The sequence below is a fragment of the Heptranchias perlo genome, chromosome 6 (genome assembly GCF_035084215.1).
Source record: "Heptranchias perlo isolate sHepPer1 chromosome 6, sHepPer1.hap1, whole genome shotgun sequence".
NCBI classification, from domain to species: domain Eukaryota; kingdom Metazoa; phylum Chordata; class Chondrichthyes; order Hexanchiformes; family Hexanchidae; genus Heptranchias; species Heptranchias perlo.
In genome coordinates, this window is record NC_090330.1 from 85,528,827 (window position 1) to 85,543,894 (window position 15,068).

The 15,068-nt window shown below is 41.0% G+C and overlaps 1 protein-coding gene across 1 annotated transcript in view; it reads left to right on the top strand.

The window, feature by feature from the left end:
- The window catches only part of dct (dopachrome tautomerase), a 48,007-nt gene that overhangs the window by 12,999 nt on the left and 19,940 nt on the right, over positions 1-15,068 (top strand). Inside the window, 4 exon segments of the mRNA XM_067986719.1 lie at positions 1,412-1,711; positions 6,651-6,751; positions 7,355-7,521; positions 8,314-8,493. Coding sequence (XP_067842820.1) covers positions 1,412-1,711; positions 6,651-6,751; positions 7,355-7,521; positions 8,314-8,493 — 748 coding nt within the window.

Here is a 15,068-nt window from a genome sequence, read left to right on the forward strand (position 1 = left end):
GTGAAGTGAAAGAGCCGAATGCTGTTCCTTTCTTATGTGGTTGTTCCCAGTCTGTTCCTGAAGAGTGCAGGCTGAACTATGTTTTTAAAGACTGCGCAGAAGTTTCCACCCTGCTTACACCCATTTTACACGGGTTTTACACCAATGCCAGTACCACTGTGCAAGCAAATAAGCAAGCCTAGGAAACCTACGTGTAACTCCCTCTGCAGGCCACCAGCGTGATGTTTTTCTTAAAGGAGCACCAGTGGTGTAAATTCCAGGCCTAAGTCTGGAAGTTGACATTTTGACCATGATGAGAGGGAAGCCATCAGACCAGAGTCTAGGGACCAGAAAATCTGATCGACCTGTTAGTCCTAAGGGTCAAACAGAATGAAAGAATGGAGGGAATTTTTCTAAATGACCAAGATTGGAGCTGGAGAATAGTGAGCCAAAAAGAATAGTTGGCTGTTTAGGAGAGCTAGCAACTGTACTGTTAGTATGGAAGGGAAGTGGGAAGGAAGATTCACAGAGGTTGCAAGGGACAGGGTCCAGAAGGGGCAGCTGTTGGAAGACAGCAGTTGATCATTCAGTTCAATAAAGTTTCATTTAGCAGCTTTAATGGTGGCTTTACCGAGGTTACAGGTAGAGACAAAAGCAGATTGAGTTGCTAGGTGCATTGAGCATGGTTGAATCAACATACAGTACCAGCTGTGTTGGTAAGAGAAGAGTAAGGTATGCAATCTCTCCATGCCATCTAGAATATCATCAATTACTTCACTGATGTAGATGGAAGGATCAGAAGAATAAAGGCAACAGCTGGACGAGGGAAAAACTGCAAAGAATTTGGCTGATGTATGGTGCCAAACAAGGTGGGATTGTTTTACAAACTGATTTTCTGCAGGATATTCTTCAAGAGACAAATATGAGACAGTGGTCAGAGGAGCTCAGCAATGTGAAAAGAGCATAGTGTGGGAATTTGGATTGGAGGTGAGGAAAAGGTCTAAGAAATTAGTTAAATTACTGGGCTGATCAGGGATAAAGGAAGTCTCATTGATGAATTGTTTAAGGACATTCAGAGTAGCAAAGGACTCACATTAGTTCTAGTCTGATCAGTAGAAGAAAAGAAGCAGAGTTATTTCAATGTTCACGAAGAATGGTGTTTTCAGCAGAGTGAAAGTTAAGAGTTGATTTTGCAGGACAAGCAGAAGTGAGTTATCAAGGTTTGGGAGTGGTAGAGAAAACAGATGAATTTAGTGCCTTGTATTAAATGGTTTGGATGATGTTGAGCAGTGTTGATAGTTGTAGTGTCCATGATGTCCTGCCCTCCCAGTTGAATGAGATCTGTAATAACATTGCAAAAAAATTGCAGTATTGTTATTAATGAAGTGATCATTCTCTGTAACTTGTGAAACTTTTCTGTTCCCTGAAATAGGAAACTATGCCGGGTACAACTGTGGTGAGTGTAAATTTGGGTGGACTGGCCTCAACTGTGACCTGAGAAAACCAACAGTGGTTAGAAAAAATATTCTTTCGCTGACCCCAATGGAGCAACAGCAGTTCTTGGATGCACTGGATCAAGCCAAAACTACAATCCATCCAGATTATGTAATTGCTACCCAACACTGGCTGAGTTTACTGGGGCCTAACAGAACTCAGCCACAAGTTGCAAATGTTACCATATATAATTATTTTGTGTGGCTTCATTACTACTCTACAAGAGACACACTGCTGGGTTAGTTGTGCTCCTTTATTTTTTATTAGTCACCAAGAGCAGCCTAGTTTCTAGAGCTCCTGCCTATATTATCAATTTTATATTAAACCGGATAAGAATTTAGCTGCAGTGTGAAAAGAGTAATTAATTTGTATCTTCTGGTAGCATACCAGCATATTAACCCATGGTGTTGTATTGTGACAATGAATATCGTACAGCGTAAATGTATTCGCAATGTTTTTGTTTGCTTGGTCACAGTTAAAGCATACCTTCTCCCGAAGCCTTTCCAGAAACCACTGTTTTTGCCATTAATTGCTTCTCTATGAACATAGGAATAGGCCATTCAGCCTCTCAAGCCTGTTCTGCCATTCAATTAGATCATGGTTGATCTGAACCTCAATGCCATTACCCTCCCTTAATACCTTTAGCTAACAAAAACCTATCAATCTCCATCTTGAGAGTTTCAATTGACCCAGCCTTTTGGGGGAGAGAGTTCCAGATTTCTACTACCCTTTGTGTGAAGAAGTGCTTCCTGTTTTCACTCCCAAATGGCCTAATTTTAATTTTAAAATTATGCCCCTTTGTTCTGGATTTCATGTGTGTTTCTTGTAATCCTTGTTTATTTTATCTAAGGTTTCAATATGTATATGCACTTTCATTTACTAACAGCTATTAGAATAGAGATGTTTTAACCTTGGTTAATAAAACTGACTTATAAGTTATAAAATCCAATTTAAATATTATTGTATTTGTAGCAAGAATATAGCCTGACTGAAAGTTCTTTGTAGAAAAAGGAACCACATTGTTATATTACAGTTGGGATAACATACAACCAGCTTTCTCATATATGGTTTTAAAATGCTCCTATTAGTGCTAGCTAACTTTCCAGAACTGTTGCAAACTCCTATAGCATCCATTGAAATCAGTTATGTAGAGAGATCCAAAATTAGTTGTGTTTACTGTTCAATTATAGTTCTAAATCCTTCATCTTTCATGTATTTTCTGTTACAGTATAAAGTTTTTCTGTCTGAAATATATTATCCTAAATGATTGTTTAGTTTGATGTTGTTTCACTAATACACAATACAAGATAGATTTTAATGTGTAATCTCAACTCCAAATTATTAGAGCTAATATTAAAAACATCAAGGGCATGATTTTAGCCTGGAAAAACAGGTGGGTTGGGGGTGGGGGTTCAGTAACAATTGCAAAAATCTAAAACCCGCCTCCAACCACCCACTTCTGGTTTTCACAGGGGCGGGAGGAGGGGCAGGCAACCACCCACTCTTTGGAGGCGGGCCAGTCACAAAAAGCTTGGAAGGAGGCTGCGGGCCTCCATTTTCAAAGCTTTTATGATTTTAGCCCTTGGGTGCTGGGATTCCTGGGCCTTCTATTTCACGCCACAAGAGAGGAGGCGAGAAGGCCCAAAACGGCAGGTAAGTACCTTTATAGCACAGCTTGTGGGCCCAGAGAAGCAGGAGTGCTTCCCCCAAGCCCAACAAGCCTACCTGCAAGCAAACCCCCCCTCCCCCCACGATCTTCGACCACTCCACCATGATCTCCGCCCTCACGATCTCCAACCCCCCGACGATCTCCACCCCCATGCCCATCATCTCTGATCCCTCCCTACGTTCTCCAACCCTGCGAGTTTCCCATTAGGAATTCCATCACCGCACCCTCTTCCCGGCTCTGGACTAAAATCAAGTCCAAAGTTATCATAGTAGGTACGGCACAGTAGGAGGCCATTTGGCCCATCATGCCCGTGCCAGCTGTTTGAAAGAGCTAGCCCATTAGTCCCATTCCCCTGCTCTGCCCCATTGCCCTGTAAATTTTTCTCTTCCAAGTATTTATCCAGTTTTCTTTCGAAGTTACTATTGATTCTGCTTCCACCACCCTTTCAGGCAGACCATTCTAGATCATTACAACATGCTGCACAGAAAAATGTTTCCTCATGTCGCCTCTGGCTCTTTTGCCGATCACCTTAAATCTGTGTCCTCTGGTTACCCACCCTCTGCCACTGGAAACAGTTTCTCCTTATTTACTCTGTCAAAACCGTTCATGATTTTGAACACCTCTATCAAATCTCCCCTTAACCTTTTCTGTTCTAAGGAGAACAACCTCAGCTTCTCCAGTCTCTCCACATAACTGAAGTCCCTCATCCCTGGCACCATTCTAGTAAATCTCTTCTGCACCCATCTAAGGTCTTCATATCCTTCCTAAAGTGTAGTGCTCAGAATTGAACACAATACTCCAGCTGAGGCCTAACCAGTCTTTTAAATGTTTAGTATAACTTCCTTGCCTTTGTACTCTATGGCTCTATTGATAAAGCCCAGGATACAATATGCTTTTTTAACAGCCTTCTCAACTTGTCCTGCCACCTTCAAAGATTTGTGTACATGCATCCCCAGGTATCTCTGTTCCTGCACCCCCTTTAAAATTTTACCATTTAGTTTATATTGCCTCTCCTAATTCTTCCTACCAAAATGCATCACTTCACACTTCTCTGCGTTAAATTTCATCTGTCATGTATCTGCCCATTTCACCAGTCTGTCCATGTCCTCCTGAAGTCTGTTGCTATCCTACACATTGTTTACTATATTTCCGAGTTTTGTGTCATCTGCAAACTTTGAAATTGTACCCTCTATTCCCAAGTCCAGGTCATTAATATATATCAAAAAGAGCAATGGTCTTAATACTGACCCCTGGGGAACACCACTGTGTATCTCCCTCCAGTCTGAAAAACAACTGTTCACCACTATTCTGCTTTCTGTCCCCTAGCCAATTTTGTATCCACGCTGCCACTGCCCCTTTAATCCCATGTGCTTTAATTTTGGTAACAAGTCTATTATGTGGTACTTTACGAAATGCCATTTACACAACATCAATTGCATTACCCTCATCAACCTTCTCTGTTCCTTCACCAAAGAACTCAATCAAGTTAGTCAAACATGATTTTCCTTTAACAACTCCATGCTGACTTTCATTTATTAGCTCATACTATTCTAAGTGCCAATTTATTTTGTCCTGGATGTTTGTCTCCCAAAGTTTCCCACCACCAACTGACAGGCTGACTGGCCTGTAATTGCCCGGTTTATCCCTCGCCCCTTTTTTGAACAGGGGTGCAACATTTGCAATCCTCCAGTCCTCCGGCACCAACACCATATCTTATGTTCATCTTTATCCACTATTTCATCCACTATTTAAAAAAGGAGGGAGAGAAAAAACAGGGAATTACAGACCAGTTAGCCTAACATCAGTAGTGGGGAAAATGCTAGTTTATTATAAAAGATGTGATAACAGAACATTTGGAGGGCATTAACGGGATTGGACAAAGTCAGCATGGGTTTATGGAAGGGAAATCATGATTAACAAATCTAGTGGAGTTTTTTGAGGATGTAACTAGTATAGATAGGGGAGAACCAGTGGATTTTCAGAAGGCTTTTGATAAGGTCCCACACAAGAGGTAAGTGTGCAAAATTAAAGCACATGGGATTGGGGGGAATATACTGGCATGGATTGAGAATTGGTTGACAGACAGAAAACAGAGAGTAGGAATAAACGGGTCTTTTTCCCGGTGGCAGGCAGTGACTAGTGGGGTACCACAGGGATCAGTGCTTGGGCCCCAGCTATTCACAATATATATCAATGATTTGGATGAGGGAACTAAATGTACCATTTCCAAGTTTGCAGAACTGGGGTGGAATGTGAGCTGGAGAAGGATGTAAAGAGGCTCCAATATGATTTAGACAAGTTGAGTGAGTGGGCAAGAACATGGCAGATGCAGTATAACGTGGATAAATGTGAGGTTATCCACTTTGGTTGTAAAAACAAAAAGGCAGATTATTATCTGAATGGTGATAGATTGGGAAAAGGGGAGGTGCAACGAGACCTGGCTGTCCTTGTACACCAGTTGCTGAAAGCGAGCATTCAGGTGCAACAAGCAGTTAGGAAGGCGAATGGTATGTTGGCGTTCATTGCAAGAGGATTTGAGTACAGGAGCAGGGATGTCTTACTGCAGTTATACAGGGCCTTGGTGAGACCACATCTGGAGTATTGTGTGCAGTTTTGGTCTCCTTATCTGAGGAAGGATGTTCTTGCCATGGAGGGAGTGCAACGAAGGTTTACCAGACTAATTTCTGGGATGGCAGGACTGACGTATGAGGAGAGATTGGGTCGACTAGGTCTATATTCACTAGAGTTTAGAAGAATGAGAGGTGATCTCATCGAAACATATAAAATTCTAACAGGGCTAGACAGACTAGATGCAGCGAGGATGTTCTCGATGGCTGGGGAGTCCAGAACCAGGGGTCACAGTCTCAGGATACGGGGTATGCCATTTAGAACCGAGATGAGGAGAAATTTCTTCTCTCAGAGGGTGGTGAACCTGTGGAATTCCCTACCACAGAAGGCAGTGGAGGCCAAGTCATTAGATGTATTCAATATATTCTTAATGCTAAAGGGATCAAGGAATATGGGGAAAAAGCGGGAACAGGCTACTGAGTTAGACCATCAGCCATGAATGGCGGAGCAGGCCCGAAGGGCTGAATGGCCTACTCTTGCTCCCATTTTCTACGTTTCTATGTTTGAGGCAAATTTGCCACTTTAGAAGGCTAGTTTTGATAGTATAACTGAAAACTAATGAATGCAGTCACGGTTTTGCTCTCATCGGACCTAATGTAAAATCCATCTTAAACGAGGATTTTTCAAGATTGTCCTTTTGTTAAAGGAGTACTCTTTTCTTTGTCCTTGCAAAGCATACTATAAAAGTCAAAATGATCCTATTTTTATACATATAGAGCTCTCGTTAAAGAATATTTTTGTGAGACTGATAACATTTGTGGGTACAATTGGCTAACATTGGATCAGCTGTACCAGTCACAATAGTAATTTACCAATTTTTGTTTTCATTTGATAAATTTAGTGTAATACGGTGCTTCGTCTTTTTTCCATATCCTTGCAGGACCTGGCCGTACATTTAAAGCTATTGATTTTTCTCACCGAGGTCCAGCTTTCCTTACCTGGCATCGATATCATTTAATGTTGCTGGAGAGAGATTTACAGGTTAGACAGTGCTATAATGTGGCTTGGTTTAATTATTGTGGTGAATTATTTTAATTTACAAATGGGTTTAATAAGCGGGAAGTCGGAAATTATAAAAGAAAGATTCTTGATCTGGAATGATGAAATCCTGGGGGGAGGGGGGGTTTGTGTACAGAAAAGAGTGTTACACTTTATACTGCCTCCCCCCACCTTTGAGGATTCTTAATATGGCTCATTATGTATCTCCAGTCCAAACTGTTTATAAATTAATGTTGTTCTTGTGACCCATTTCCTCATGTCTTTCATCCAAATACCTTTTCAGTTTGGCTGAAAAGAATATTTTGTAATTAAGTCAGTCTTAGCCAAATGTGGTGAAGCTGCTTCTCCAAAGAAGCATTTTCTTTCTTTTTTGATCCAGTGTATCTGAGTGTATGTTAGCCAGCTGAGGTTGGGAATTTGTTGTGTGGGAAATTGAAGACAAAGAAGTTATCTCATATCATTTCATAGCACAGTATGCTTAACCACAAATATGCTGCACCACTGGACCACTCATTATTCTGTACATTTGAGTGGACCTACTGTATATTTTAAACACTGAAGTGTAATCCAAGTTCTTTCTCACAGAAACTCATAGGAAATGAATCATTTGCACTTCCATACTGGAATTTTGCCACAGGAAGAAATGCCTGTGATGTGTGCACAGATCCTTTGTTGGGATCTATGCGCCTTGATGACCCAACATTAATAAATCAGAGCTCCAGGTTCTCACGGTGGGAGATTGTATGCAACAGGTTAGTAATTGAATACTACAGATTGCATTTGAGTTCTGAATTAAACACTAATGCATTGGCTGTAAAGCGCTTTGGGACGTCCTGAGGTTGTGAAAGGCACGATGTAAATGCAAGTTCTTTCAAGTTCTTTCTTGCTAGGTGATCTGCAAGCACTTTACCATTCAGAATATTTTTTGCTTGGTTGTCTTTCTGGTGCTATTAATTCCTTCTATCCACAACTCCATCTTGAATGGGATGCAGACTCGTTCTATAAATCCAATTGTCCACATAACTTCCCAGCCAGACCATATTTATATGGTATTGGATAAATTCACAGATCCTGCGCTCCCATTGTGGAGCTATGCTGTAAGGAGTGGGGGTTAGAGATAACACTACAACCCCGTATTGCTGATTCTCTGATCCATGCTCTTCTTGAGCACAGCTCGTCAGTGGGATTGGTGAATTTTACTTAAAGCATCACTTTTCAAACTATGCAGTGATTTTACTATCATTCAAATGTGGTTACTGTAATTAACCAATGAATTCAGTCGCTTAGCGCAATAATGGGAGTCAATTCCCTTTGAGTTATAGGTCCAAGACCAATATGGATCAAAAATGACTCGCTTTTAGAGATTTATCTTCTTCTCAGTCTGTCTTCTTATTTTATATTGATGTCCCCAAAAGCATTAAACATTGGACATTGGGCAGTACTAACCACATGGTTTTTATAACAAACACTGATGTAAAATTGTCTCATTGTCATTATAATTATTAATATTCAATTTTATCGTGATTTTCATGTAAAATTTGTAGTTTGGATGATTATAACCGTTTGGTCACTCTCTGCAATGGAACAAATGAAGGTCCTATCAAGAGAGGCTCTCTGGAAAGGGGTGACATAAGGCTGCCAACCATGGAGGATGTCCGTCGTTGCATGTCTATTAGAGAATTTGATACCCCACCTTATTTCCAGAATTCCAGCTTCAGCTTCAGGTAAGCGTGTTTAAACTTACTCTTGAAGATGGAAATTAGTGTTAATTTGTTTTACAGTTCTTAATGAAAGAACTTTACAGAAATAGAAATGTTTAAGGGGTGCTGAAGGTATTCGAGAGTTTATCATGCACCTCACTAAATGACAATCAGAAGAATGTCCACGGAAATTACAGACAAGTGTAATCTCTGAACATTCCACATCAGACTTCTTAAATAATTGCTTTCACCAATTTATGTTAAGCTTTTCTTAGAACTGCTTTTGAGATACTTCAATGTAGTTTTGGTAAAGCTGATTTAAAAAAAAAATATTCTCAGGATATGGGCATCAATAGCAAGGCCAGTATTTATTGTCCATCCCTAGTTGCTCTTGAGAAGGTGGTAGTGAGCCTTCTTCTTGAACCATTGCAGACCTTGTGGTGAAGGTACTCCCACAGTGCTGTTAGGTAGGGAGTTCCAGGATTTTGACCCAGCAATGATGAAGGAACCGTGATATATGTCCAAGTCTGGATTCTGGATGGTGTGTGACTTGGTCGGGAATTTGGAGATGATGGTGTTCCCATGCACCTGCTGCCCGTGTCCTTCCAGGTGGTGGAGGTTTATGTATGAAATTGAATATTTATGTGCTGCTTGCTACATTTGCAACTGATCTAGGGATTGGGTAGGTCCAGCCCTAGTTGCTTTTCATTAATGGACGTAATGACCAACTGAACCATGAACAGAAAGTGGTAGATTTTCTAATCGGCAACTCCTGTTACACAGATGTAGAGTGGATGTAGGAGATCAGAAGCTTGGGTGAGCGTGCTTTAGACATATTCTGTACCTCATTCTTTCTGCCTGCAAAGTTCCAGGTAGTTGCATTTTGTGTGCTAGAGTGTTAGTGCACAGGTTGTGCCATGAATACATGCGAAGGCATTTAAATGAATACCTGGTGCAATTTCCCAGAAAATTGGTTAACAGACAGGAAACAGAGAGTAGGAATAAATGGGTCTTTTTCAGGGTGGCAGGCAGTGACTAGTGGGGTACCGCAGGGATCAGTGCTTGGGCCCCAGCTATTCACAATATATATCAATGATTTGGATGAGCGAACCAAATATAATATTTCCAAATTTCCTGATGACACAAAACTAGGTGGGATTGTGAGTTGTGAGGAGGATGCAAAGAAGCTTCAAGGCAATTTAGACAAGTTGAGTGAATGGGCAAATACATGGCAGATGCAGTATAATGTGGATAAATGTGAAGTTATCCACTTCGGAAGGAAAAACAGAAAGGCCGAGTATTATTTAAATGGTGATAGATTGGGAAATGTTGATGTGTAAAGGGACCTGGGTGTCCTTGTACAGCAGTGACTGGAAGCAAACATGCAGGTGCAGCAAGCAGTTAGAAAGACAAATGGTATGTTAGCCTTCATTGCAAGAGGATTTGAATACAGGAGCAAGGATGTCTTACTGCAGTTATACAGGGCCTTGGTGAGACCACACCTGGAATATTATATGCAGTTTTGGTCTCCTTACCTAAGAAAGGTTATACTTGCCATAGAGGGAGTGCACCGAAGGTTCACCAGACTGATTCCTGGGATGGCAGGACTGTCGTATGAGGAGAGATTGGATCGACTTGGCCTGTATTCACTTGAGTTTAGAAGAATGAGAAGGGATCTCATTGAAACATATAAAATTCTGACAGGGTTAGACAGGCTGGATGCAGGGAGGATGTTTCCCCTGGCTGGGGGATCCAGAACGAGGGGTCACAGTCTAAGGATACAGGATAGGACATTTAGGACTGAGATGAGGAGAAATTTCTTCACTCAGAGGGTGGAGAACCTGTGGAATTCTCTACCACAGAAGGCTGTGGAGGCCAAGTCATTGAATATATTTAAGAAGGACTAGATAGATCTCTAGCCACAAAAGGCATCAAGGGGTATGGGGAGAGAGCGGGAATATGGTATTGAGATAGAGGATCAGTATATTGAATGCCGGAGTAGGCTCGAAGGGCCGAATGGCCCCTACTCCTGCTCCTATTTTCTATGTTTCTATGTCTGTGTTTGCACTTTTTGCCTTCAAAGCCCATTTTGAATTGGTGCAAGGGGTGCTCCATGTGAGGTGGAGCTCTTTATGTTGCAATGTTTACAGTAACTTTATAGTAGTGTTTTTTATTACAGATTTTTCCAATTTTCTGAAATTTTCATTAATATATACATTTTTTTGGGGGAGGGGAGTAATTTTTATTTATTATTAGGTTAAGTTTGTTTTTAAATGCCATGAAAAAATATCCATTATTTCACTATTTTCCACTAAATAATCAGAAATGTTGTGCCTGCCACAGGCAATGTTGTTTATTTGTGCCTTTAAATGTTGAGAGTACTTCATGAAATGTCACAGGAAATATAATTGACTTGAGGGGAGAGACGATTTAAATGAAGATGTGGTTATGTCTAAATGCATTTTTAATGGTGCTAGTCAATTTTAATGTTTCCTTCTGGATCAATAGACCAATGATATTAGCCTTAATTTAACTTCATTGCAGTAATAATGTCTTTCTCACTTTTGGAATAAAGCTATTGTCACGTTTCAGGATTTGTTGACATGAGAAAGAACATTTCCATATTCTTAATATTTTACCATGCAAATTTAAACTGTATGGAGTTTCTCGTAGAATTTGATTACCGGTGGTAAATGGAAAGGTTTCATATCTTCAATTTCAGCTGGTACATGGATAATGCTGCTTTGGACATAGTTTATCATGCAGTCAAAGGGAAATAGCCTTTTTACAGTCTGCATCATCAAATTTTCTCGCTCTTGTTCATGATCAGTACCTTAAGACTTTGCTGAGAACCCTGGGATTGTAATGTTGTAGTCTACTGTAGTTTAATTTTGCAGTGACCAATATGCTGATATGTATGCACAATTTTGATACTTTGTAAATATGCATTTGGAAACTCTTAATTGTCCTATAGGGCAGTTCATACAAGGTTTTTGTGGAAATCATTAAAAAAAATGCAACATTTAAGCACAATGTTCTTATTGGCAAAAAGCGATCTAGATCAATACAAGATCATATCTAGGCAAAACCCGAAAGTACATGGTGGCAAAGATTTACTGATCAGGCATAAGCCAAACCAGAAGTGGGGCAGTGCAGAAACGCACCTGCCCAACAGATAGGGGTTGAATTTAACTTACGGAAATCGGTGATAACGGAGCGGTAATGGTCTCATAATGGGGGTCAGTAGATTTACCATCATATTTATGTGACATTCGGGCCGCTGTCACTTTTGCAGGGGCCTATCGCTGGGCCACCCCTTCCCCAGAGGACTTGCATTGTTGCCAGTCAGACAACCTCTAGGCCACCCAATATTGTGCCAGCCTGAATCTGGTGAGTTACATCGATACACCCATTGGGTGCCCACAGCTTATCAGTTCTATTTAAATGAGGCCCGGGCCTCAAAATGGCTCTGACCTATTCGCTGACAGAATAAGCAGGCTGCCGGCACACTCTGCCAATTGGTTGCCCAAAAGTTAAAATTGACCGAATAGTGTCCTGACTTTGTGCATATTTCTGGGGTCAAACTAATTTTAATATGGTGGGTGAGGTCTCAAGGTGGAAAGCACTTGCAATTGATAAGCTTGCCCATTGGTGGGTGGGAAATCCACTGCAGGATTTAATGTCTTGCAGCATCTCAAAGGGGCAGGCCTGTTGATTTCTCAAAATAGGAACATGGGACTCTTGTGGCAAAAATCAGTGTCTGGGAGGAATGTAGGAAGCCAGAGAATGGCCTGTTACTTGGATAGAGCCGTATAGATTCTTCTAGAGAAAGTGGGACAGAGGAGTGAGCACTGTAGCCTTCTAAGATGAGCAAATGGGAGAAGGTGGCTATTAGTATGAATGCCCCCTCCAACACACTGTGCATCTGGAAGCAATGCTGAAAAAAGTTTAATGATTTAATCCTGTCAGCCAACATAGGAGAACCCAACATAATCTTCCATTAATGCAGTGTACCAATTACATATAACACATTAATTACCTCCCTTTCACACTGTTTTAAAGTACTTATATAGGAACATAGAAACAGGAGTAGGCCATTCAGCCTCTAGAGCCTGCTCTGCCATTCAGTTAGATCATGACTGATCTGTATATTTACTCCATTTACTCGCCTTGGTTCTATATCCCTTAACACCCTTCACTAACAAAAATCTATCAATCTCAGTTTTGACATTTTCAACTGACCGAGCCTGAACAGCTTTTTGGGGAAGAGAGTTCCAGATTTTCACTACCATTTGTGTGAAGATGTGCTTCTTGACATCACCCTCGAACTGCCCAGCTCTGATTTTACAGTTGTGCCCCCTTTTTCTGGACTCCTTCACCAGAGGAAAGTTTCTCTCTATCTACCCTATCATATCCTTTAATCATCTTAAACACCTCAATTAAACTATCCCTTAATCTTCTATACTCGAGGGAATACAAGCCTAGTCTATGCAACCTGTCCTCATAATTTAACCCTCTAAGCCCTGATATCATCTGGTGAATCTGTGCTGCACCCTCTCCAAGACCAATATAACCTTCTTGAGGTACGTTGCCCAGAACTGAACAGAGTACTCCAGATGCAGTCTAACCAGAGCTCTCTGATCCTCCGCAGTTCCTAGCTTCTCACCACTTACAAAATACTCAGTCTTTCTTAGGTCCAAGGTGGATGACCTTGCATTTCCCAACATTGAACTACATCTGCCACAGTTTTTCCTATTCACTTAATCTATCAATGTCCCTTTGTAACTTTCTGCTCCTATCTACACTACTTACTGTACCACCTAACTTAGTGCCATCAGCAAACTTGGATATATGGCTCTCTATTGCTTCATCTGAGTCATTGATAAATATAGTGAAAAGCTGAGGCCCCAGGACAGATCCTAGTGGACTGCACTAGTCACATCCTGCCAATTTGAGTACATACCCATTATCCCTACTCTCTATCTCCTACCCATGTCAAAAGGTTGCCTCCAATTCCATGCACTTTAATTTTTGTTAACAGTCTCTTGCGTGGAACCTTATCAAATGCCTTCTGGAAATCCATATAAATAACATCCACAGACACTCCCTTTCTGCCATGTTAGTTACCTTCTCAAAATATTCAACTAGGTTATTTGGACATGATTTACCCTTTACAAATCCATGCTGACTCTTTCTGGTCAGTTCATATTTGTCCAAGTGCTCAGTCACTCTGTCCCTAATGGTAGATTCTATTCACTTCCCACAACAGAAGTTAGACTACTAGATCTATGATTTCCTGGTTCATCTCTCTCACCCTTCTTAAATAATTGAGTGACATTGGCAATTTTCCAATCCAAGGGGACAATTCCTGAATCAACGCAAGAGAGTTTTCAACCTAACCATGAATATCTATGAAGCAGCTGGGTGCCCTTATCACCTCTAGTCTTTACCTGGAAGTGTTCTTTCACTCACATCCTTACATGCAATCAGCACAAAAGAATAATTTAATGACCTGGATTTGGGTATGGAAGGTATAATTTCAAAGTTTGCAGCTGACACAAAACTCGGAAATGTAGTAAACAATGTGGAGGTTAGTAACAGACTTCAGGAGGACATAGACAGACTGGTGAAATGGGCAGACACATGGCAGATGAAATTTAACGCAGAGAAGTGTGAAGTGATGCTTTTGGTAGGAAGAATGAGGAGAGGCAATATAAACTAAATGGTACAATTCTAAAGGGGGTGCAGGAACAGAGAGACCTGGGGATGCACATACACAAATCTTTGAAGGTGGCAGGACAAGTTGAGAAGGCTGTTAAAAAAGCATTTGGGATCCTGGGCTTTATTAATAGAGCCATAGAGTACAAAAGCAAGGAAGTTATGCTAAAGCTTTATAAAACAGTAGTTAGGCCTCAGCTGGAGTATTGTGTTCAATTCTGGGCACCGCACTTCAGGAAGGATGTCAAGGCCTCGGAGAGGGTGCAGAAGAGATTTACTAGAATGGTGCCAGGGATGAGGGATTTCAGTTATGTGGAGAGACTGGAGAAGCTGGGGTTGTTCTACTTAGAACAGAGAAGGTTAAGGGGAGATTTGACAGAGGTGTTCAAAATCATGAATGGTTTTGACAGAGTAAATAAGGAGAAATTGTTTCCAGTGGCAAAAAGGTCAGTGATCAGAGGACACAGATTTAAGGTAATCAGCAAAAGAGCCAGAAGAAACGTTTTTCTACACAGTGAGTTGTAATGATGTAGAATGCACTTCCTGAAAGGATGATGGAAGCAGATTCAATAGTAACTTTCAAAAGGGAATTGGATAAATACTTGAAGGGAAAGATTTACAAGGATATCGGGAAAGAGTAGGGGAATGGGAATAATTGTTAGCTCTTTCAAGAAGCCGGCACAGGCATGATGGACTGAATGGCCTTCTCCTGTACTGTACCTACTGTGATACTATGAATCCTCCCCTCTATTGTAGTTAAATACGAATCTGTCTCTCCTCACATCCAGTATAGCTGCACGAGAACACTTGGTTATTACTGCATGTCATCTTGACAATTGGAACTTCTTATTTCTTCTACTCTGCTTGCAGAAGACAGCCCA